This window comes from Lithobates pipiens, unplaced genomic scaffold (assembly GCF_037356315.1).
Source record: "Lithobates pipiens isolate NorthernLeopardFrog02 unplaced genomic scaffold, aLitPip1_a1.2 Scaffold_10, whole genome shotgun sequence".
NCBI classification, from domain to species: domain Eukaryota; kingdom Metazoa; phylum Chordata; class Amphibia; order Anura; family Ranidae; genus Lithobates; species Lithobates pipiens.
This window is the reverse complement of record NW_027507686.1, coordinates 167,356,590-167,380,419: the sequence shown is the minus strand read 5'-3', so window position 1 is coordinate 167,380,419 and position 23,830 is coordinate 167,356,590. Positions and strand designations below refer to the sequence as shown.

General features: G+C 44.5%; 1 protein-coding gene across 3 annotated transcripts in view; it reads right to left on the bottom strand.

Annotated features, from left to right (window-relative positions):
- LOC143935518 (phospholipase A and acyltransferase 2-like) overlaps window positions 1–23,830 on the bottom strand; it is a 143,594-nt gene that overhangs the window by 45,395 nt on the left and 74,369 nt on the right. The window contains exons 1-2 of one of the 3 annotated variants that reach the window (XM_077459454.1): window positions 7,212–7,370; window positions 6,816–6,916 (exon numbers count right to left, since the gene is read on the bottom strand). In XM_077459454.1, coding sequence (XP_077315580.1) covers window positions 6,816–6,830 — 15 coding nt within the window. In that variant the 5' untranslated portion in view covers window positions 6,831–6,916; window positions 7,212–7,370. Of the gene's footprint in view, window positions 1–6,815; window positions 6,917–7,092; window positions 7,112–7,211; window positions 7,371–23,830 lie in introns of those variants that run through there. The other 2 variants (XM_077459471.1, XM_077459464.1) reach the window with 2 other exon arrangements.

Sequence of the window (23,830 nt, the reverse complement as noted above, 5' to 3'; positions counted from 1 at the left end):
GGAGAATTCCACCCTACACCCCTGCTCAGCCCGCCCCTGGATGCCATCCTTCACTATGCGGCGATGCTGGGAATCGCCACTTAGTGAAGGATCGGCTCGGGTCTTTTGACTCTAGTCCTGCAAAGGGAACGGCGTTCCTGCTGTTAAAAAAGTGCAGGGACGCCGTTCCCACGCGTTCCCGCAGGACTCGAGCCCTGTGTATATATGAGTTCTTTCTTTTAATGGATGTGGATTTTGAATTACAATATTAACCCCCAGAAAAAGAATAAACCTTTAGAAGATTCACTTATTTTAATATTATCATTTATTATGTATTTTGCGCATTTCTATTGCAACTTGATTTTCCTGTTAATAAACCAATATAGGCTTCAGCTAAGAAAAGAAAATAAGTAGTAATATTTCCTTAGTGGAAGAACATCCTTCCAGTAAACTTAGCAGGAATAATTGATTAGTTAGCAATTCACTATGGATAACGATACTGGATTTAACATATTACATTTTCTCTGGTAATCTCATAAATCAATTTTATCTATTTTTCATTTAATTCATTATTATTTAATACCAAACTGATGAATATGAGTTCATAAATTAATTTGTGTATGTATACTTACTGTATGTAATTTATATTGTATTATGCATTTGTAATATATATTAACCACCTCAATAAAGTGCACTTCCTGCCCAGACCAATTTTCAGCTTTCAGCGCTCTTACAGTTTGAATGACAATTACTCAGTCATGCAACACTGTACCCATATGAAACTTGCATCCTTTTTTTCACACAAATAGAGCTTTCTTTTGGTGGTATTTAACCCCTTCCCGCTGAGCATACGCAGATCTGCGTACTCGGTTTCCAGGGGGTATACCGGGATGATGCCCGCACCTGCAGGCTAAAAGCAGCTCGGCTGTCATGCCGGAGGAGCGGGAGGGGACGTCCCCCCCTCCCGCCGCCTCCCACCGCTGTTACCGGTGCTCCCGCTCGATTGGGAGCACCGATTCAAGATCCGGCACCTCCGGCTGCTGGGGAGGGACTGGAACGAAGCCGTAATCGGCTTCGTTCCAGTATCCTAATCGTAAACACGGAAGCGACGTCATGACGTCACTTCCCGTTTACTCGGCTGCCAATGGCGCCGGTTTTAAAAAAAATATATACGGTATTCAGAATCGCCGTTTTCGGCGATCTGAATACATTGAAGTATAAAGGAGGGACCTTTTTAGACCCCCCATCCCTCCATAAAGAGTACCTGTCACCACCTATTACTGTCACAAGGGATGTTTACATTCCTTGTGACAGCAATAAAAGTGATCAATTTTTTATTTTTTTTTAAACAATTTAGTCATTTTAATATAAATAAAAATAAATAAAAATGTAAAGCGCCCGCCGTCCCCGCGAGCTTGCGAAGCAAAGAAAACGCATATGGAAGTCGCGCCCGCCTATGTAAATGGTGTTCAAATCACACATGTGAGGTATCGCCGCGATCGTCAGTGCGAGAGCAATAATTTTAGCACTAGACCTCCTCTGTAACCCTAACCTGGTAACCGTAAAAAATTTTTAAAGCGTCGCCTATTGAGATTTTTAGGTACCGTACTTTGTCGTCAATCCACGAGTGCGTGCAATTATAAAGTGTGACATGTTTGGTATCTATTTACTCGGCGTAACATTATCTTTCACATTATGCAAAAAAATTGGGCTCATTTTACTGTTTCTTTTTTTTTAATTCATGAAAGTGTCCCTTTGCCAAAAAAGTGTTTAAAACACTTCTGCGCTAATACTGTGTGACATAAAATATTGCAACAATCGCCGTTTTATTCTCAAGAGTCTCTGCTAAAATATATATATATATATATATATATATATATAATGTTTGGGGGTTCCAAGTAATTTTCTAGCAAAAAATATGGATTTTAACTTGTAAACACCAAATGCCAAAAATAGGCTTAGTCATGAAAGGGTTAATCACTAGTGGGTTTTTTATTTTTTGTGCTATAAATAAAAAAAGACCGTAAATTTTGTGAAAAAAAAAATGCTTTTTTCTTTGTTTCTGTCATAAAATTTTGCTAATTTGTATTTTTTCTTTATAAATTTTGGCCAAAATTTATACTGCTACATATCAGGTACTCATATGGACTGTGACAGGTACTCGGTACTCTGATGGACTGTGACAGGTACTCAGGTACTCTGATGGACTGTGATATGTACTCAGGTACTCACATGGACTGTGACAGGTACTTGGGTACTGAGATGGACTGACAGGTACTCGGGTACTCAGATGGACTGTGGCAGGTACTCGGGTACTCGGATGGACTGTGGCAGGTACTCGGGTACTTTGATGTATTGTGACAGATACTCGATTACTCTGATGGGCTGGTGACAGGTACTCGGGTACTCTGATGGGCTGGTGACAGGTACTTGGGTACTCTGATGGGCTGGTGACAGGTACTCAGTTACTCTGATGGTGTGGTGACAGGTACTCGGGTACGCTCATGGCCTGGTGACAGGTACTTGGGTACTCCGAGAGGCTGGTGACAGGTACTTGGGTACTCCGATGGCCTGGTGACATGTACTCGGGTACTCTGATGGGCTACAGATAGGTACTTGGGTACTTTGATGGGCTGGTGACTGGTATTCGGGTACTATGAAGGGCGGTGACAGGTACTCAGGTACTCCGTACTCAGATGCACTGTGACAGGTATTCATATGGACTGTGACAGGTACTCGGGTACTCTGATGGACTGTGACGGGTACTCGGGTACTCTGGTGGGCTGTGACAGGTACTTGGGCACTCTGAAGGCCTTTGACAGGTACTCGGGTACTCAGATGGACTGTGACAGGTACTCGGGTACTCAGATGGACTGTGGCAGGTACTCGGGTACTCAGATGGACTGTGACAGATACTCGGGTACTCAGATGGACTGTGACAGGTACTCGGGTACTCAGATGGACTGACAGGTACTCGGGTAATCGGATGGACTGTGGCAGGTACTCGGGTACTCAGATGGACTGCGTCAGGTACTCGGGTATTCTGATGGACTGTGAAAGGTACTCGGGTATTCTGATGGACTGTGACAGGTACTCGGGTGCTCTGATGTATTGTGACAGGTACTCGGGTACTGTGATGGACTGTGACAGGTACTCTGGTACTCTGATGGACTGTGACAGGTACTCGGGTACTCAGATGAACTGTGACAGGTACTTTGATGGGTGGTGACAGGCACTTTGATGGGTGGTGACAGGTCCTCTTTATTGGGGGGGGGCAACCAGTGTGTGTTGATGTACACTGTAGGCGTTAACGAGATGTTACGGCAATCTCCTTCTCGCAGTTTGTTTACATTTAGTGATCGGCTGTGAAACAATCACAGCCGATCGCGTGGTAAACAGCCGCCGGTCAATGGCTGTTTACCACCATTGGTGATGAGCAGTGTTCCCAGGAACATGCCGCCATCGTCATGCAGGGCAGCGTGCTCCCGATCGCGTGCATGCGCCATGGAAAGTGGGGCGGTACCACCTGTGATCGATCACATGGTAAACAGCCATGTCCAAACGATCGCACGCATTCCATGTTTAAATGGGAGGCCGTCATATGACGCCCTCCCAGAATGAGAGCCATGCCGCCTGGCCATCGTACGATGGCTGGCGGGTGGCAAGAGGTTAATTAATTGATGGGAATTCATAGTCAATCTTTTATATATGCATTGTAGCAGAGCATCCCAGAGAGAGCCGGGAAAAGTCCTGTTGGGGGCTTACACATCTCCCAGGCTCGTCTCATATACATTCAGGGATCTCTGATCCAAAGTCCAGTTTGGCTCTTGGACCTCTCTCCTGGGTCAATTTATACTCATCTGAGGCAGCCAGCCAGTGCTCTCATACCTCGGGAACAGACAGGTGTCTGGGAGAGTTTCTAAGATTGGTAAAAAGCAAACAAGATGTGTATGAGGAGACCAATGGTGATTAAATACCACCAAAAGAAAGCTCTATGTGAGTGAAAAAAATGATAAAAATTTTGTTTGGGTAAGGGGTAGCATGACAATACAATTGTCATTCAAAATGCAACAGGGCTGGAAGCTGAAAATTGGCCTGGGAAGGAAGGGGATAAAAGTGCCTAGTAGGTAAGTGGTTAAACCCAGCCACTAGCCAAAAGGGGCAGGTTTTTGACAAAAGAGGTGTGAACCACTGAAACGCGTTAACACTCCCAGTACCGTCCCCCACTTCTCACAGATACGAAGGGGTTGCCACAGGGCAAACTACTCCAGTATAGAACACCAATTATTGGCGGGCAATTTACCAGTTGTCATGATCTGACCTCTCCTGAGCTGCCTAGAGAGACAGGAACTGCTGGACACACACTGATAGCTCTGCTGTCTTTCCATGTATTGCTTTGCTGACAGCCCTGTGGTATTCTTATCCTCTACCTATGCTAATTATCAAGATTTTCACATGTAAGGCCGCGTACACACGCGGGGACTGTTCGCTCAACTTTGTCCGTCAAACAGTTTCAGCGGACAGTCCGCTCAAAATTAGCATGGACGGACTTGCCCACACACGACGAACGAACAGTTCGCTGAAACCGTGCGCGATGACGTGAACGGCACGTACGACGGGACGAAAAATACGACGTCCTATACACTGCAATGCAAACTTCGGCGTGTAAATCCTTTCTGAGCATGCGCGGAACTTAGTTTGACGAACAAGCCTACACACGATGGGACTGTTCGCTGAAACAGAGTTTCAGCGGACAGTTTTTCGGAATTTCCGAAAAACTTTGTTCAGCAGACTGTCCGCTGAAACTGTCCGCTGAAAGCCCACACACGAGCGGACTGTCCGCCGAAACACTGTTCAGCGGACAAAGTTGAGCGAACAGTCCCCGCGTGTGTACGCGGCCTCAGTGTACTATTTGTTTTTATTGAATAAATCACGTTTATCATTCTAATGAGAATCCCACGATGCTATCGCTTTGTTTGAGCTCCTTGGATCTTCCCGGATCTTTCCTTGGTAAGCTGCAGGATCCTTGTGAATTAAAATGTACCTTTGTCTACATCACGCTGATGTCATAGACTGCTGATTGTTGAAACTGGACCTTGTAATGCGCTAAACTGGTCTGTGCTTTTTTCATTTTTTTCATCCAGAATTTGCCAGAAATAAAAGGCTTTAATGCTACAATATGTATGCAGGTGTATACGCATTGCTTTTGCATGTATGGCATTTGAGCATAAATTAATTCTACTGCCCAGAATATTAATTTATTCTGGCCACTAGAAAACAGTTACTTGCATACACTCACATTTATGTGCGTTTAAATCTGTACATGCATTTTTCTGCTCAACAGCTCCCTTTGGTGATTTTTTTTTCTGCCTGTAAATGCTGCTCTTCAAATACTCCTGTAGACGCTTGTGTGCATGGTCACATAGGCTAACACAGAGGTGCTTTTACAGGAATAAAAACACTGAATGCCTGTATTTAGCAGCCTTGTTTAACTACATGCCGACCGGCCATAGCCGAAAGATGGCTACAGCGCGGATGGCTTATTCTAGGAGGCCATCCATGGACGTCCTCACAGAATGTTGCTCTTGTGTGCACCCTGGGGCGTGCTCCCACAAACATCCGTGACCTGGACCCGGCGTATCATGGATCATGGTAAATTGCTGCTAGTAGCAGCCGTTTATCATGTGATCGCTCCGTCAAATGATGCAGCGATCACTTGTAAACAAACCGGCGTCATGTCATGATGCGGTTCCTCCCTCCCCTCTCTGTACAGTGCGAGGGGAGAGATCATTTTTAGCAGTGCTGTGGGCTGGATCTGTAGTGCCCACAGCTCTGCTCTGTGCCCATACTACTGTGCAATACTCTGCAATAATGTACAATACCCTGCAATACTCTGCAGTAATCTGCAATACTCTGCAATAATGTGCAATACTCTGCCAATGCCCTGTAAATACTCTGTAATACCCTGCAATACCATGCCAATACTCTGCCAATGCCCTGCAATACTCTGCCAATACTCTGCCAATACTCTGCCAATACTCTGCCAATACTCTGCAATATATTTCAACAGAAACAAAGATTTTTTTTTTTTTTACCAAATTTTCAGTCTTTTTTTGATTTATAGCACAAAAAATAAAAAAGCCCAGCAGCGATTACATACTACCAAAATAAATCTCTATTTGTATGAAAAAAAGTACACACATTTTATATGGGTACAGTGTTACATGACTGAGTAATTGTCATTCAAAGTGTGAGAGCATTGAAAGCTGAAAATTAGTCTGGTTAGGAAGGGGATTTAAGTGCCCAGTGGTCAAGTGGTTAAGCTCCATGTTCATGAGGCCTAAAGCTTAAAATGATATGTAGGCATTTTAATTTTAAAATTGACTTTATTATTTCTGGGTAGATATAATATAAAGCTCTTATCTATAAGGGGCTAATGTCCACAAAAGCTTGAGAGGTACAATACTGTGTTTACACGGGCTCTGTGCAAGGTATTGCTCTGTGTTAGTATCTGTATTCTTTAACACAAAAGGGACTGACAGAAGCTGTGCAATATCCATCAATCAAATCACGTAAATAGGAATAACACTTTTCTGTAAATGTCAATATTTTGTAGTTAATGAGCGTGACATGAAATAACATTATACCTCTCTGGGACCCCTGAATCCTGACTGTATTATTCACATTTACTACTGTTGTGTTGTTTTATTTTTACCCTTCTTATGACCTGTTCCAACTTCAATGCTAGCTCCTGCGTGGGTGGAACTTTTGCATTGTAACCACTTGTTAAAATGTAATAAAAACAATTGAAACAAAAACAACATTATACAACTCACCGACATCAGTGGCATGACTTCTTGATGTTCAGCCTTTTTGTTATGCTGTCACAATCCTTCCCATCCTAGTCTAATTACTAGGCCACAGCTAGACGGTTGTGCTTAAAAATAAACATGATTATGTCAGAGCAGAGATGACCTATAGTACAGATCACACCCATACATGGATCCGTAAACAAAAAGACACAGAGTGAGACAGCAGCACTAGCCAGAAAGAAGGAAAAGCTGGGAGTGGAACATGTAAATAATATCACCCAGAGTCTGACTTCATAATTACATTTACAGTATAACATATCAGCAGCCCATAAAATAGCAACACGCAGATTGCAGTCCTTGGTGACATCAAGGGGATGCGTGTGAGCAATCAGTGAAATACATCTATACCCTCATAAATACCTTCCTCAGTGCAGTAGACAGGGTGAGGTCCTGCTTCTTTGAGATCTCTAGAGAAAACAGAGCCTGGCACCGGGCACATGACACCACTCTGTGTACTCACAATGCACAACACACAAAGTCATGTTTTCAGAGCTAAGCACCAAGAGTAAAAAGAGCAGCTGTTATATGAAAGGGTATTGTTTAAAGGGCTAGTTCACATTTACCACAAAACTGCCTATGCAGATAAGGGGCATATGTAGTTAAAAACGAACTGTACAGCTCTGACTAAAGTTGAATAATTCCCTTGCTATAAGTGTAGGCCATTTACATACCTTATAATGCCTGACTGGAATACTCCCAGGGCGTTGCTAAGCACTCCCAGGATTTTGCTAAGTGGGACCTAGTCATTACTGCTCACCTCCACCATCACAGGAGTGAGTTCTCAAATGCTGAGTTCAGAGCTACTGCATCAGGGGAGAGAGAGAGTACTTGAGGGGGTTTCAATCTGAAAAAGAGCTCACTCCTGTGATGGGTAGAGATGGGCAGTGATGACTAGGCCTCACTTAGCAACATCCTGGGGGTATTCCAATCGGGCTTCATAAGGTATGTAAATGGCCTACACGGTTTGTTTTAATCTACAAACATCCCTTACCTGCGTAGGCAGGTTTTTTGTAAAGGTGAACTATCCTTTTACCCTAGGTTCACACTTATGCATTTTTTAGTGCGTTTTGCAGTTTGCAGAAACACACTACAGTCCATTTAACATGGTTTCCTATGGTACACGTTCACATCTATGCATTTTGCAGCAGGTGCATTTTTAGAAAGGGTCGAGGATTATTTTTTCCACGTTTTGCTTGTGATAGACTTCAATGGAATCACACCAGAAATGCAAGTGTTGTGTTTGTGATGCAATTTTTGATGTGTTTTGCGGGTTTTTATTTTCCTGTTTAAACACTATATGTATATAGCTGGTTGCTAAGGAAGGGGCTGGAAAGCCAGTCGCCGTGCCCTAACAACCGATGAGTCATCGCCTGCTGACAGCTCAATGTAGAAAAAAAATTGACAGTAAAAGAAAATCATGAAAAAATTAGCATGAGGACAAGCATATCCCGCCCCCAATGTGAATGGTTACCCATTCACCCAAAAAAGCAGTGAAATGTAAAAAAGAAAAAAAAAGCCGGTTTTTGACAACTCCTTGATTAAAAAAGAAGCCCCGAGCTGTCTTCCCCCCGAGCCGTCTTGTGCTGTCTTCTCCCCGAACTGTCTTCACCTTGTGCTGTCTTCTTCCTTGCCACTGGTTAACTGCTAAAGCCAAAAAATGTTGTTGTGTTGTCATCCGCTGTCTGGCATCTCTTATATAGCCATGGGACATGGTCATCTGGTGACGTCACCCAAAGAGCCCGCCCTTTGTGATGACACAAAAGCACCCTTGCCCACATGTTGAGGGAATGATTCAACAGGGGTGCTCTCTTGTCCCTTCCCTTTCGTGACCTACCGGGCTGCTGGTTCGGATAAAGGTCTACTATGGGTTTTTTGGGTGGACCCACGCCATTTCTTTAAAATTTTGGCATGGGGGGGGGGGGGGGTTGCCTCTGAATTCATACTAGACCCAAAGGGCCTGGTATGGACCTTGGTCTGCAGCAGAATGGCCATGCGTGACAATGGTTTGACTACTAACATAATCCTTTTTGAAATATTCCCAGTTCTGATTTCCTTTGAACTTTGGGGTTCTTGTTTTGAAAATCGTAGGATTCTGTTGCATTCAGATAACAAGGCTGTGGTATATGCTATTAACTGCTTATCGTCTAAATCCTTACCAGTCTTGCCGGTTCTTAGACAATTGGTTTTTAAATGCTTAGAATTAAATATCTGGCTTAATACAAGTTTGTTTTGCTATCAGTAATTCTTTAGCCCCATCCATGTGGTGATTATAATGCCACATGGAATTTATGGTGTGGTTTTCTGGACTCTCAAGGTCAGTTTTGGGACATCTTTTTCTGAGCAATTGGTATTGTCCTTTTTAGATCAGTCGATGATTAAGCATTATTCTTATTCACATTTCTTGAAACAATTGTCTGGAATCAAATTTTTCGCCAAATTGCTTGGTTTCCCTTCTTGTTTGAGTTTCTTCTCTGTCAAACAAGCTTTGAAAGGTTATCGAGAGTCGAATGTAATTCATGATTTGCCTATTTCTGTTGAGCTTTTGGAAAAGATTAGTGATGGACGAACTTCCGACGGGACGTTTCGCGAACGCGAAACGCGAACGGGCACAAACGTTCGCGAAAACGACCGTTCGCCGCGGGCTCCATTGACTTCAATGGGAGGCGAATTTCGCAAACCTTTAGGTCGAATTTGCGGCCACGGGGTAATTATTAGGGGGTAGCACGTAGTCCCACCACCTGGACAATAGCATAATACATGTATGAGGTGAATTTGGGATCGATAACTACAAGCATTTTTTTTTTATTTGGGAAATTGTTCTGACAATTCAGGACTATGGAGCTAATGAAGGCAATGGAGGAGAGGGAAGGTCAGGGACCAGGGTAGGCAAACAAGAGGGTGCAGGAGATACAGAGCACTGACAGCAGCACCGTAATACAGAGCACTGACATCAGCACCGTGACATACAGCGCTGACAGCAGCTCCGTGACATACAGCGCTGACAGCAGCTCCGTGACATACAGCGCTGACAGCAGCTCCGTGACATACAGCGCTGACAGCAGCTCCGTGACATACAGCGCTGACAGCAGCTCCGTGACATACAGCGCTGACAGCAGCACCGTGACATACAGCGCTGACAGCAGCTCCGTGACATACAGCGCTGACAGCAGCTCCGTGACATACAGCGCTGACAGCAGCTCCGTGACATACAGCACTGACAGCAGCTCCGTGACATACAGCGCTGACAGCAGCTCCGTGACATACAGCGCTGACAGCAGCACCGTGACATACAGCGCTGACAGCAGCTCCGTGACATACAGCGCTGACAGCAGCTCCGTGACATACAGCGCTGACAGCAGCTCCGTGACATACAGCGCTGACAGCAGCTCCGTGACATACAGCACTGACAGCAGCTCCGTGACATACAGCGCTGACAGCAGCTCCGTGACATACAGCGCTGACAGCAGCACCGTGACATACAGCGCTGACAGCAGCTCCGTGACATACAGCGCTGACAGCAGCTCCGTGACATACAGCGCTGACAGCAGCTCCGTGACATACAGCGCTGACAGCAGCTCCGTGACATACAGCGCTGACAGCAGCTCCGTGACATACAGCGCTGACAGCAGCTCCGTGACATACAGCGCTGACAGCAGCTCCGTGACATACAGCGCTGACAGCAGCTCCGTGACATACAGCGCTGACAGCAGCTCCGTGACATACAGCGCTGACAGCAGCACCGTAAGCAGCCCCAGGAGGAAGTCAGCACAGCACAGGGATGGTGTGATCCCCTCATAATAAGAACCCCCAGGAGGAAGTCAGCACAGCACAGGGATGGTGGGAGCCCCTCATAATAAGAACCCCCAGGAGGAAGTCAGCACAGCACAGGGATGGTGGGAGCCCCTCATAATAAGAACACCCAGGAGGAAGTCAGCACAGCACAGGGATGGTGGGAACCCCTCATAATAAGCAGCCCCAGTAGAAATATGACACCGCTCAACCTCTTCAAAGAGGAGGGTAGGGGCATATAGTACGGTGTGCTTTTTTGGGTCAGGGAAGTGAGCCAAATGAATTAAGAAGGTCTGTGTGCTTGATTCCAAAAATTGTTTATAGACATATACATGGTCTACTGATCACATGTGTTGAATTCCTCCGAGATCCATGCCTCATTCATTTTTAGAAATGTGAGGTAGTTAACACTGTCGTGAGCTAGGCGAGTACGCTTATCGGTCACAATCCCCCCTGCTGCGCTGAACGTCCTTTCGGACAGGACACTGGATGAGGGGCAAGCCAACAGTTCGATTGCAAATTGGGCAAGCTCTGGCCAGAGGTCAAGCCTGCCCACCCAGTAGTCTAGGGGTTCATCACTCCTCAGAGCGTCCACATCGGCCGTTAACCCAATGTAGTCGGACACCTGACGGTCTAGGCGTTCCCTGATGCTGGATCCGGATGACACCTGTCGATGGGTCGGCTGAAAGAATGACCTCATATCCGAAGTCACCAACACATCTTCAAACCGGCCTCTTCTTGCAGGCGCTGTTGGATTGGTACCCGCAAATCCTTCTCTGGGAGTGGGAATTGCTCCTCTGCCAGCGCACGCAAAAGCAGAATGCAGCATTTCTCGAAGCAAGGCCTGGAAGTGCTGCATTCTGACAGCCCTCTGCGACGGCGGTAACATTTCCGCCATTTTGTGTTTGTACCGGGGATCTAAGTACGTTGCCACCCAGTACTGGTCCTTGACCCTCATGCTTTTTATACGGGGGTCCCTATTAAAACACTGGAGCATGAAGGCCCCCATTTGCACTCAAGCGGAAGGTATGTGGTGGTGGTGGTGTTGTTGGTGGTAGTGTCTTTGGGGGTGCACATAGCAGAGAGTGAAGAAGAGGGTGCAGATCGAGAGGATGAGGAGGGTGCAGAAGAATAAGGCTGAGTGAGCCACTCAACCAAGTCTGGTGCGTCCTTTAAAGTAATTGAACGCACCTTCTGCAACTTCCCACTTTGGCTCAAGGCTGTTGCTCCTGCCCTACCCCTACCACCCCTGCGGAAGGGCCTGCCTCTTCCTCTGCCTGTCATTTTTTAAATCACCCTGTGACAAAACTCTTAGTCCCTATACCGCTGAAGGACTGCTGCAGTATAGGGCAGCGGTCAGCAGTAGTGCACGTCAACCCTATGTATTGTGGACCGATAGCGGTCCTTACAGAACAGCAGACTGTACTGCACTCAGGCCTATGTACCGTAGCACCCTATACCAAGTTACCAGTCCTTATAAAAACTTTTGTGGACCAAGCAGGTTGTGTGTTAGTGATTAGCAGACTGTACGTCAGTCCCTATACCAATGAAGGACTGCTGCAGTATAAGGCAGCGGTCAGCAGTAGTGCACGGCAACCCTATGTATTGTGGACCGATAGCGGTCCTTACAGAACAGCAGACTGTACTGCACTCAGGCCTATGTACCGTAGCACCCTATACCAAGTTACCAGTCCTTATAAGAACTTTTGTGGACCAAGCAGGTTGTGTGTTAGTGATTAGCAGACTGTACGTCAGTCCCTATACCAATGAAGGACTGCTGCAGTATAGGGCAGCGGTCAGCAGTAGTGCACGTCAACCCTATGTATTGTGGACCGATAGCGGTCCTTACAGAACAGCAGACTGTACTGCACTCAGGCCTATGTACCGTAGCACCCTATACCAAGTTACCAGTCCTTATAAAAACTTTTGTGGACCAAGCAGGTTGTGTGTTAGTGATTAGCAGACTGTACGTCAGTCCCTATACCAATGAAGGACTGCTGCAGTATAGGGCAGCGGTCAGCAGTAGTGCACGGCAACCCTATGTATTGTGGACCGATAGCGGTCCTTACAGAACAGCAGACTGTACTGCACTCAGGCCTATGTACCGTAGCACCCTATACCAAGTTACCAGTCCTTATAAGAACTTTTGTGGACCAAGCAGGTTGTGTGTTAGTGATTAGCAGACTGTACGTCAGTCCCTATACCAATGAAGGACTGCTGCAGTATAGGGCAGCGGTCAGCAGTAGTGCACGTCAACCCTATGTATTGTGGACCGATAGCGGTCCTTACAGAACAGCAGACTGTACTGCACTCAGGCCTATGTACCGTAGCACCCTATACCAAGTTACCAGTCCTTATAAAAACTTTTGTGGACCAAGCAGGTTGTGTGTTAGTGATTAGCAGACTGTACGTCAGTCCCTATACCAATGAAGGACTGCTGCAGTATAGGGCAGCGGTCAGCAGTAGTGCACGGCAACCCTATGTATTGTGGACCGATAGCGGTCCTTACAGAACAGCAGACTGTACTGCACTCAGGCCTATGTACCGTAGCACCCTATACCAAGTTACCAGTCCTTATAAGAACTTTTGTGGACCAAGCAGGTTGTGTGTTAGTGATTAGCAGACTGTACGTCAGTCCCTATACCAATGAAGGACTGCTGCAGTATAGGGCAGCGGTCAGCAGTAGTGCACGTCAACCCTATGTATTGTGGACCGATAGCGGTCCTTACAGAACAGCAGACTGTACTGCACTCAGGCCTATGTACCGTAGCACCCTATACCAAGTTACCAGTCCTTATAAAAACTTTTGTGGACCAAGCAGGTTGTGTGTTAGTGATTAGCAGACTGTACGTCAGTCCCTATACCAATGAAGGACTGCTGCAGTATAGGGCAGCGGTCAGCAGTAGTGCACGGCAACCCTATGTATTGTGGACCGATAGCGGTCCTTACAGAACAGCAGACTGTAACGCACTCAGGCCTATGTACCGTAGCACCCTATACCAAGTTACCAGTCCTTATAAGAACTTTTGTGGACCAAGCAGGTTGTGTGTTAGTGATTAGCAGACTGTACGTCAGTCCCTATACCAATGAAGGACTGCTGCAGTATAGGGCAGCGGTCAGCAGTAGTGCACGGCAACCCTATGTATTGTGGACCGATAGCGGTCCTTACAGAACAGCAGACTGTAACGCACTCAGGCCTATGTACCGTAGCACCCTATACCAAGTTACCAGTCCTTATAAGAACTTTTGTGGACCAAGCAGGTTGTGTGTTAGTGTTTAGCAGACTGTGCGTCAGTCCCTATACCGCTGAAGGACTGCTGCAGTATAGGGCAGCGGTCAGCAGTAGTGCACGGCAACCCTATGTATTGTGGACCGATAGCGGTCCTTACAGAACAGCAGACTGTACTGCACTCAGGCCTATGTACCGTAGCACCCTATACCAAGTTACCAGTCCTTATAAGAACTTTTGTGGACCAAGCAGGTTGTGTGTTAGTGTTTAGCAGACTGTGCGTCAGTCCCTATACCGCTGAAGGACTGCTGCAGTATAGGGCAGCGGTCAGCAGTAGTGCACGGCAACCCTATGTATTGTGGACCGATAGCGGTCCTTACAGAACAGCAGACTGTAACGCACTCAGGCCTATGTACCGTAGCACCCTATACCAAGTTACCAGTCCTTATAAGAACTTTTGTGGACCAAGCAGGTTGTGTGTTAGTGATTAGCAGACTGTACGTCAGTCCCTATACCAATGAAGGACTGCTGCAGTATAGGGCAGCGGTCAGCAGTAGTGCACGGCAACCCTATGTATTGTGGACCGATAGCGGTCCTTACAGAACAGCAGACTGTAACGCACTCAGGCCTATGTACCGTAGCACCCTATACCAAGTTACCAGTCCTTATAAGAACTTTTGTGGACCAAGCAGGTTGTGTGTTAGTGATTAGCAGACTGTACGTCAGTCCCTATACCAATGAAGGACTGCTGCAGTATAGGGCAGCGGTCAGCAGTAGTGCACGGCAACCCTATGTATTGTGGACCGATAGCGGTCCTTACAGAACAGCAGACTGTACTGCACTCAGGCCTATGTACCGTAGCACCCTATACCAAGTTACCAGTCCTTATAAGAACTTTTGTGGACCAAGCAGGTTGTGTGTTAGTGTTTAGCAGACTGTGCGTCAGTCCCTATACCGCTGAAGGACTGCTGCAGTATAGGGCAGCGGTCAGCAGTAGTGCACGGCAACCCTATGTATTGTGGACCGATAGCGGTCCTTACAGAACAGCAGACTGTAACGCACTCAGGCCTATGTACCGTAGCACCCTATACCAAGTTACCAGTCCTTATAAGAACTTTTGTGGACCAAGCAGGTTGTGTGTTAGTGATTAGCAGACTGTACGTCAGTCCCTATACCAATGAAGGACTGCTGCAGTATAGGGCAGCGGTCAGCAGTAGTGCACGGCAACCCTATGTATTGTGGACCGATAGCGGTCCTTACAGAACAGCAGACTGTAACGCACTCAGGCCTATGTACCGTAGCACCCTATACCAAGTTACCAGTCCTTATAAGAACTTTTGTGGACCAAGCAGGTTGTGTGTTAGTGATTAGCAGACTGTACGTCAGTCCCTATACCAATGAAGGACTGCTGCAGTATAGGGCAGCGGTCAGCAGTAGTGCACGGCAACCCTATGTATTGTGGACCGATAGCGGTCCTTACAGAACAGCAGACTGTACTGCACTCAGGCCTATGTACCGTAGCACCCTATACCAAGTTACCAGTCCTTATAAGAACTTTTGTGGACCAAGCAGGTTGTGTGTTAGTGTTTAGCAGACTGTGCGTCAGTCCCTATACCGCTGAAGGACTGCTGCAGTATAGGGCAGCGGTCAGCAGTAGTGCACGGCAACCCTATGTATTGTGGACCGATAGCGGTCCTTACAGAACAGCAGACTGTAACGCACTCAGGCCTATGTACCGTAGCACCCTATACCAAGTTACCAGTCCTTATAAGAACTTTTGTGGACCAAGCAGGTTGTGTGTTAGTGATTAGCAGACTGTACGTCAGTCCCTATACCAATGAAGGACTGCTGCAGTATAGGGCAGCGGTCAGCAGTAGTGCACGGCAACCCTATGTATTGTGGACCGATAGCGGTCCTTACAGAACAGCAGACTGTAACGCACTCAGGCCTATGTACCGTAGCACCCTATACCAAGTTACCAGTCCTTATAAGAACTTTTGTGGACCAAGCAGGTTGTGTGTTAGTGATTAGCAGACTGTACGTCAGTCCCTATACCAATGAAGGACTGCTGCAGTATAGGGCAGCGGTCAGCAGTAGTGCACGGCAACCCTATGTATTGTGGACCGATAGCGGTCCTTACAGAACAGCAGACTGTAACGCACTCAGGCCTATGTACCGTAGCACCCTATACCAAGTTACCAGTCCTTATAAGAACTTTTGTGGACCAAGCAGGTTGTGTGTTAGTGATTAGCAGACTGTACGTCAGTCCCTATACCAATGAAGGACTGCTGCAGTATAGGGCAGCGGTCAGCAGTAGTGCACGGCAACCCTATGTATTGTGGACCGATAGCGGTCCTTACAGAACAGCAGACTGTACTGCACTCAGGCCTATGTACCGTAGCACCCTATACCAAGTTACCAGTCCTTATAAGAACTTTTGTGGACCAAGCAGGTTGTGTGTTAGTGTTTAGCAGACTGTGCGTCAGTCCCTATACCGCTGAAGGACTGCTGCAGTATAGGGCAGCGGTCAGCAGTAGTGCACGGCAACCCTATGTATTGTGGACCGATAGCGGTCCTTACAGAACAGCAGACTGTAACGCACTCAGGCCTATGTACCGTAGCACCCTATACCAAGTTACCAGTCCTTATAAGAACTTTTGTGGACCAAGCAGGTTGTGTGTTAGTGATTAGCAGACTGTACGTCAGTCCCTATACCAATGAAGGACTGCTGCAGTATAGGGCAGCGGTCAGCAGTAGTGCACGGCAACCCTATGTATTGTGGACCGATAGCGGTCCTTACAGAACAGCAGACTGTAACGCACTCAGGCCTATGTACCGTAGCACCCTATACCAAGTTACCAGTCCTTATAAGAACTTTTGTGGACCAAGCAGGTTGTGTGTTAGTGTTTAGCAGACTGTGCGTCAGTCCCTATACCGCTGAAGGACTGCTGCAGTATAGGGCAGCGGTCAGCAGTAGTGCACGTCAACCCTATGTATTGTGGACCGATAGCGGTCCTTACAGAACAGCAGACTGTAACGCACTCAGGCCTATGTACCGTAGCACCCTATACCAAGTTACCAGTCCTTATAAGAACTTTTGTGGACCAAGCAGGTTGTGTATTAGTGTTTAGCAGACTGTGCGTCAGTCCCTATACCGCTGAAGGACTGCTGCAGTATAGGGCAGCGGTCAGCAGTAGTGCACGGCAACCCTATCTATTGTGGACCGATAGCGGTCCTTACAGAACAGCAGACTGTACCGCACCCAAGCCTATGTACCGTAGCACCCTAGACAGACCAAGTTACCAGTCCTTATAAGAACTTTTGTGGAACAAGTGAGTTGTGAATGATTAGCAGACTGCAGCAGAAGGGCAGCAGTCAAGTATAATATTCTTTCTATATTTGGAAGAAAGAATATTATACGTGTACAAGCCTATTACCGTACCACTGATACCAGTCCTGAAAAGAACCTTTGTGGAACTAATAGTAACAGCAAGTCTTTAAAATTATCCTCACTGCCTGACACACTGCTTCCTGCCTGTCCCTATACAAATTGGCAAAAAAGAGTAGGCTGGAACGATTAGCTGGAACAGCTCTTTTGTGGACCTGATAGTAACAGCTAATGATGATGATGATGATGATGATGAAGAAAGACTAATCTGGCTGAGCTGTCCCTAAAATAGCAGCATACAGCGCTCTGTCCCTTTATCTAAACTGACAAAAGAAACTCAGGCTGCTGACCTAACACCTATACCAGTCCTGAAAAGAACTTTTGTGTACCAAATAGCTAGCGTTTTCTCTGTCCCTACTCCACACAGGATCCTTTCCCTACAGTGACAGAAGAAAGAATGTAAAATGGCCACCGGATCGGGTGTATTTATAGGTTAGGGGGAATGTCCAAGTGTCCATGAGCTGTCATGTCTCAATTGGTTGTCCTGTAACACATGATAAACGTGTCACGAAAGGTTAAAGTTCTTGTATACATTAAACACGTAAGTCCGCCGGGGCGAACGACGGAAAAAGGCGTTCGAACCCGCGGACGGCGAAAGTCGGAAATTCGCCGCGAAACGACCGCCGGGCGAACCGTTCGGCCATCACTAGAAAAGATTTGTTTTTCTCTTTACAAATCATTGTTATTTCGTGTTGCATTTTTTCTGTGTTTTTTTTTTTTTTGAGCTTTTTGTATTTCTGAGTTGTTTCCTAACAATGTTAGAGATTGCTCTGTGATCTCGTTTTCAGATTTAGTATTGGGTGACAATTTTATTCAAATAAGGATCCACAAGAGCAAAACAGATCAGTTTGGTCATGGTCACTGGGTTACTTTACGTCGGTTTACATTTTCTTTGATTTGTCCATTTTTATTGATTCAGCATTTTCTGAATACCCGTCCAGCCTTTGCTGTCCATTTATTTATTCACTGCTCTGAATTGCCCCTCACTCAATAACAATTTTGCTCTGTTTTAAAGAAATGTCTGCATCATTTAGGTTTAAGTCACCTTCCTATTTCATCTCACTCTTTTCGTATTGGGGCTGCTACTACTGCAGCTGGGTTGGGTTTGCCTGAAACTATTATTAAAAATATTGGTAGATGGAGATCTGGTTGCTATCACTCATACATACACCCCAACTATTCTGTTTGTATCAGGGAGACCAGACTGTGTGGACTGCACAGAGGAAACCCAAAACGCATATAGGTGAAGTAACAATAGTGTTTATTATAATAAGTGACAAGAAAGTGAAAACAAACAGTGCACTACCAACCACAAACAACAAGTAATATATACAAATGGGAAATACCAGACTCGTAAACAAAAGCCAGGCCAAGGTCATACACAGGGGAATCAGTAGATGGGTAAGGATGGGGAACCAGCAGGAGAGGGAGAGGACAGATGGATGGGCTGGGTCATACACAGGGGAATCAGTAGATGGGTAAGGATGGGGAACCAGCAGGAGAGGGAGAGGACAGATGGATGGGCTGCAGAGCAGGGATCCTAAGGTAACAGGAGACAAGAGGGACAGGTCCAGGATGGGCTCAGGATTGGAAGAGATCAGGTCGGGTTAGATGCAGGCTCAAGGTCAGAGCACAGACAACAAGGCCCAGGCACATGGAGAGAGCGATACCAAGGCAAGCATGAGAGGGCTTGCCGGGTATTTATAAGACTGCCAGTGATTAACCTCACGTAACAGCTGAACGCAGAAGGTGCAGGCTACTCCACACTGCCGGAGTACACCCGCTGGTGGACACCGGTACTACAGCCCAAGGATCCAACAGTGCCACCAGGAGGTAAGTCCTCTTATTACAATAAAAGCAAGGAGGTAGGATGCGCTATGGAGTTTGTTATACAGAAAGTATATATAATGTAATGTATAATATAGGTAAGAGCAGCCTCTATTTTGTTTCCATCCAATGGATGGAACAGTGAGACAGATAAGGAAAAGGAAATAGATTTGGCGCTATACCTTTTTAAACCAACTTAAAGTGAAAATCTTAAAAATGTATACATTTTCCAGCTTGCTGGCTAATAATTTAAAGTAGTAGATATAGAATCCAAAATAGAACTAAATAAAATAAATAATTGAATAAATAAATGATGAAGTGTTGGCAAAGATCAATCAATATTAAATAGTGAATACAAAAAGTGAATATAAATTTTCCAGCGTGCTGGTTGATAATTTGAAGTAAGGATATAAAATCCACAATAAAATAAATAAATAAGATGAATCAATAAATAATTAATAATGTGTTACTAAAATACCATTAAATCAATCAATATTAAATAGTGAATGCAAAAATTGCAAATGCTAAAGTGCCTGTGACTATGATTATGACACGACCAAGTGACTTGGTTTACAAAATCAGGGAAAATTCCATAAAATGAGAGTTCAGCCCAAAAAAATGGGAAAAACAAGAAATGAAAAATAGCTGCCTGTGCTCTTCCTGCTGTTGAACTTTTTCAAAAAGTTCAACAGCAGGAAGAGCACGGGCAGCCCTGCAGTGAAGATATCCACAAAATCCAGCAGCCGGAACATTGTGGGACATTCTTCATTAGAGACAGTATGTTCTGTCTATTCTGAAATTCACCTATCCTACCCTTTTTCAAGGGTGGCAGACATTAGTGGGTGGAGTCTTTCTTCATGTATGTTGGAAAATAGGCTGGGTGGAGATTAACTGCTCTTCCAGGTACAACACACCCACGGAGGAACGAGGGACCCCCCCCCCCCCCAGCATCACAGCAGAGACAGCCAAGGAAGCGACACAGTGGCTTATACTGTGAAGGCTGATCCACCCCGGACGGGGGCATACCTCTGGTGAGAGCAAAATTCATAAACGTTCACTGGGCACTGTGAACGGAAAGCGAAGTCACTCCCTCCACTCCTCTCCTATACATAGAAGACCTTTTCCACCATCAGATTTTATTTTATTTTATTGGACTTTTACATTTAATTCTATTTAGTTTTATTCACCGTCTTCTATCTCACATATATTTAATTGCAAGATTTTTTTCCACTTTCCGGACTTAATTTTTAATTTTTTAATTTTTGCATGTTTTGTAATTTCACACAGCCTGTTATATATTTTTCCACTCATTCTTCCACTTGTATTCACGTTTTTATAATATTTTTTATATTATTTTTCATTTCTTGTTTTTCCCATTTTATGGAATTTTCCCTGATTTTGTAAACCAAGTCACTTGGTCGTGTCATAATCATAGTCACAGGCACTTTAGCATTTGCAATTTTTGCATTCACTATTTAATATTGATTGATTAATGGTATTTTAGTAACACATTATTAATTATTTATTGATTCATCTTATTTATTTATTTTATTGTGGATTTTACATCCTTACTTCAAATTATCAACCAGCACGCTGGAAAATTTATATTCACTTTTGTATTCACTATTTAATATTGATTGATCTTTGCCAACACTTCATCATTTATTTATTCAATTATTTATTTTATTTTATTTAGTTCTATTTTGGATTCTATATCTACTACTTTTTTTTTTTTTACGATTTTCACTTTAAGTTGGTTTAAAAAGGTATAGCGCCAAATCTATTTCCTTTTCCTTATCAGTCCTCTTATTACAGGCCCTGGGTATTAGAAGACACCTGCTGGTGGACACTGGTACTGCAATACAGAAGACCAACAGCGCCACCAACGGGTGCACCTTTTCATGACAGTTTGATTGCAGGTAGCTGTTGTAACATCTGGATCATCGGACACTTCTACATATTTTGGGCATACTGTAGGGTGATGGTCAGGGTATATGGTACTAATTTAGAATTTCCGTTTGATAAATTTCACTTATGGTGGTATGCATTTCATGGTATGAGACTAAATGATATGCAATATATAAATGAAATGCATCAGACTTAGATGTTGAGACAGGGCTTTTTTTCAGCGGGAAAGTGGAGGAACACAGTTCCGCCACCTCCAGCATTGAAAGGGGTTTGCTGGATTGTCTATTAATGCTGGCTGCTGGGGGATCTATTGTTGCTGGGTGGATCATTTATTGCTGGGGTGGGCTATTGTTGCTGGTGGGGGATCTAATTTTTCTGGGGGGGGTCTTGTATTTCTAGGGGTCAATTGGTGCTGGGAGGGATTTGCTGTTGAGGGAGGGATCTATTGTTGCTGGCCTGCTGGGGTTCTACTGTATTGTTACTAGTGGAGGTGTATTGTTGTTGGGGAGATCTATTGTTGCTGGTGGATCTATTGTTGCTGGAAGGTTTATTGGTGCTCAGGAGGGGTCTATTGTTGTTGGCTGCAGATGATCGTGGTTGGAGGTGGGTAGGGTACCAAGACAAGTGGTGACTCCAAGGGGGTGGGGATTACCTGCACCTATTCTCTGAGAAAAAAAAGCTCTGTGTGGAGATATCAGCCTCACAGGGAATGGACTGAACTGATTTTTTTCATGGACAAAAGAGTAGCTGGGCACCAAATTCCAAACGGGTTAAACAGATAATGGTACCAACAGCCCTTTGAAATTTAGAAATAGCAGAGAGGGAGATATGGAATTTTAAAGGTACAAATTACGGGTTCCGGTGGTTAGTCCGCCACTTGTGTACCTCCTCTAGTTGTCCGCGTGGTGCCAACAGCGTTGTGACGTCACATGCTGAAAATTGGTGCCATTGGGGAGGGATATTTAAACCACACAGTCAGTAAGTGCTGTGTGGGAGCTTGGAGGTCACTTTATTGGTGTCAGAGGTATTAAGCCTTTATTTCAATGACAAAAACATTGCTATTAATGATTTTTTACTATGGAATTTAAAAAAAATTGTTTTATATTCCCCTTTTTTCTTTTGCCTTTTATCTCCAATTAGATTGAATATATATGGGGGATAGTGTGTTTTGTTACACACGCATCTCTTCAGTGATTTTGGTTTCTTCCTTATGCACTGAGGTTGTGCTTTGGGATTAACAGAATTATCGGATAGTAATCTCCTTTATCAGCGACATATTTAGAAGTGAGAAGGACTTTTTTGTATCTAAATCCCTGATATCATGTTGCATACTATTAACAACATAGTGGGATATATATGACTTTTTGTTTTCGATAACTAACAGATCTGCCATATACAGTGTACGAGCTCCCCATTTCATGCAGTGAATATTCAATGGACGAATGAGGTGAGTCTTGGATCTTTTTTAGTATTTGATCCATTCTCTCCCGTTCCTCTTTTCATCTATGAGTTTAAAACATTGATATATATATTACAGATGTCGGTTCATAAAAAAGTGTATTACAAGAACCAAAACTGATGAGTGTCATATCCCTCCCTACGAGTGACCCGATTTGGTTGGGATCATTTTCTAAGTGCACACTTAAACGGGTACCCCTTGAACGATTTTTCACGGTGCCTGCTCCGCAATCTATATTCTGAGGTAGGGAGTGCCACAATCTGTCGAAAGGGGGAGTGAATATATATTTCATTATATTTAAAGTTTTTTTTTTCTCTTTGTGTGTGTGTGTGTGTGTGTGTGTGGGGGGGGGGGGGGGGGGGTGGGGGTAGGGTACCAGGGGTGATTAGAGTTGTGGGCCTCTTTTGGAACCTTTAGTTGTTCAATGCGATCATGTTTGAGAAATCCAAGTGAAACCGATATTTGCTATACTAATTTGTATTTATACTCTCTCTATACACCTAATGTTGAATATACTACATAGATTTTGTCTTGTTTTAAATTGAAATGATCTCGCCCACTTTCCTGATGAAGCCTTTTCGGCAAAACATGTAGAAGCTGGTTGGATGCACGATCATATATACATGAATACAATGTACTTATGACCTTGAATGTACTTGTATTCACTGCTTTTTATCTATATTTTCTAATAAAATTATTTGTATTCATTTTTTATATTAAAATTTGATTCAATTGTCTTTAATTTGTACCTTTAAAATCCCATATCTCCCGCTCTGATTTTTTTCACGCACAGTATATATAAAATAACTATGATGAGTCTATACTTTATTTTATGAAGATGAAAGCTCCCTGTATTAGAAGAGGATTTAATCTAATATCGTCAGCCTGTCTTTCCTGTCTTACGTCTCTTCCAGCACTTCAGTTTACATCAGTGTCTTAGGTATTTGGCACTTCCTGGAGTGTCAGATACCTATGTATATTCTCTGTAGCTATGTGTGTGATTTTTGGGGGGAAAGGGGGAACTGGAAGTGTCAAAGGTGTCTGATCTGTTCACCACAATGTCACAGTCACGCTAAAATTCGCTGATCACTGCCATTACTAGTAATAAATAAAACGTAAAAATAATAATAAAAAAATAATATTGCCATAAATATATCCCCTATTTTGTCGACGCTATAACTTTTGCGTGAACCAATCAATATATACTTACTGCAATTTTTTTTTTACCAAAAATATGTAGAATACCATACAAACCACATTTATTTAATGTTTTCAATTTTTTCATACCTTTATATACTTTTCATGTCACACAAATTCAG